The sequence below is a fragment of the Vollenhovia emeryi genome, unplaced genomic scaffold (assembly GCF_000949405.1).
Source record: "Vollenhovia emeryi isolate VEMERY1.0 unplaced genomic scaffold, V.emery_V1.0 DF948144.1, whole genome shotgun sequence".
Taxonomy (NCBI): Eukaryota; Metazoa; Arthropoda; class Insecta; order Hymenoptera; family Formicidae; genus Vollenhovia; species Vollenhovia emeryi.
The window spans coordinates 1-1,541 of record NW_011958222.1 but is presented as its reverse complement, the minus strand read 5'-3'; the positions used below and the strand labels follow the sequence as shown (position 1 = coordinate 1,541).

The 1,541-nt window shown below is 49.0% G+C and overlaps 1 protein-coding gene across 1 annotated transcript; it reads left to right on the top strand.

The window, feature by feature from the left end:
- Nucleotides 1–470: 470 nt before the first annotated feature.
- On the top strand, nucleotides 471–1,355 carry LOC105557078. The gene has a single exon (XM_012004224.1). It carries the CDS (start codon nucleotides 471–473, stop codon nucleotides 1,353–1,355), a length of 885 nt encoding a protein of 294 aa, XP_011859614.1.
- Nucleotides 1,356–1,541: the final 186 nt, after the last annotated feature.

The window sequence follows — 1,541 nt, the reverse complement described above, 5'->3', positions numbered from 1 at the left end:
TTGTGGACCGACAGCACGATAGTGCTCGCCTGGGTTCGAGCGCGACCAAACGAACTAAAAACGTTTGTCGCAAACCGTGTGGCCAAGATTCAGCATATTACGGGGAACATCGATTGGAACCACGTGCCGACGGATGAAAACCCTGCGGATCTGTTGTCAAGGGGTGTCACCGCGGATGTGCTCGAGGAAAGTGAGCTCTGGTGGCATGGGCCTCCTTGGCTCGTGAGCAAGAACCAGATGCCAGAACATACGGAAGAGCCGGAGGTTGAACCTCCTGAACGAAAAACTGCACCTGTCACATTGATAGCGATCAAAAACACGGATTTATGGACAAGACTTCCGACGTACTGCAAGCTTCAGCGGGTAATTGCTCAATGTCATCGATTTAATCGAATAAAACGCTAGGAAAGGGAAACACCGGCGTAATTAAACTCGAGGAACTGGAGCGAGCAGACCAGACGATAATAAGGATGGTGCAACAGGAAATGTTTTCCGAAGACCTTGCCGACTTGAGAGGCGAACGACAGCTGTCAAGGAAAAGTAACTTGCGATCTCTGAACCCCTTCCTGGATGAAGAGAATTTGATACGGGTAGGAGGAAGACTTCGACACGCGAGTATACCAGACAATCAGAAGCATCCTATCGTGCTGCCAGCAAGGCATCGAGTGACCAATTTAATTATGCGCGAGGAGCACTTGCGCCTACTGCATTGTCCGCCCGAGCAGCTTCTTAACGCGGTGAGACAACGTTATTGGCCCTTAAGCGGTCGAAGAGAGGCACGCAAGATAGTGAGAAGCTGTGTGAGCTGCTTTCGGTTTCGACCGACAGTTCCTGAATTGAAGATGGGAGATCTGCCCAAGCAGAGAGTGACCGGTCTCGGCAGACCATTCAGAAGTACCGGTGTTGATTATGCGGGCCCTCTACAGCTCCGTGAGAGTCGACGCCGAGGAAGAATCCACATCTCAAAAGGCTATATAGCGATATTTACCTGCCTGAGCACTAAGGCGGTTCATATCGAGCTTGTCTCAGATATGACAACGGAGGCATATTTAGCGGCTTTAAACCGTTTCACAGCCCGTCGCGGGATTTGTTCGGAGATATTCTCAGATAATGGGACAAATTTCGTGGGAGCGGCTCGAGAATTGAAGGAGGTGTACACGTTCCTGAAGAGGAAGGGCTCAGAAATAGAAGACAACCTGGCTCGTCGGCGAATAAAGTGGAGCTTCATTCCTCCACACGCCCCGCATTTCGGGGGCATTTGGGAGGCGGCGCACAGTGGGGCGAATGTCTCATTTTTCGGTCATTTGCTTATAACTTCTACATTTTTTAACGGAATAATTTCAAATTTGGCTTAAAATAATGTACGATTTGTGTATTTTCAGTGTATAAAATCAAAATTATTTAATTGACATTTATTGTTTAATTGATAAAGCACATAGGTAAATAATCATTTGTAACGATGCACCCCGATAAACGCATCGTTCCCGGCAAGCGCCGGATGCCGCCGAAAAACCGGGCGAAGGGTGAGCGCACGGGGCGTT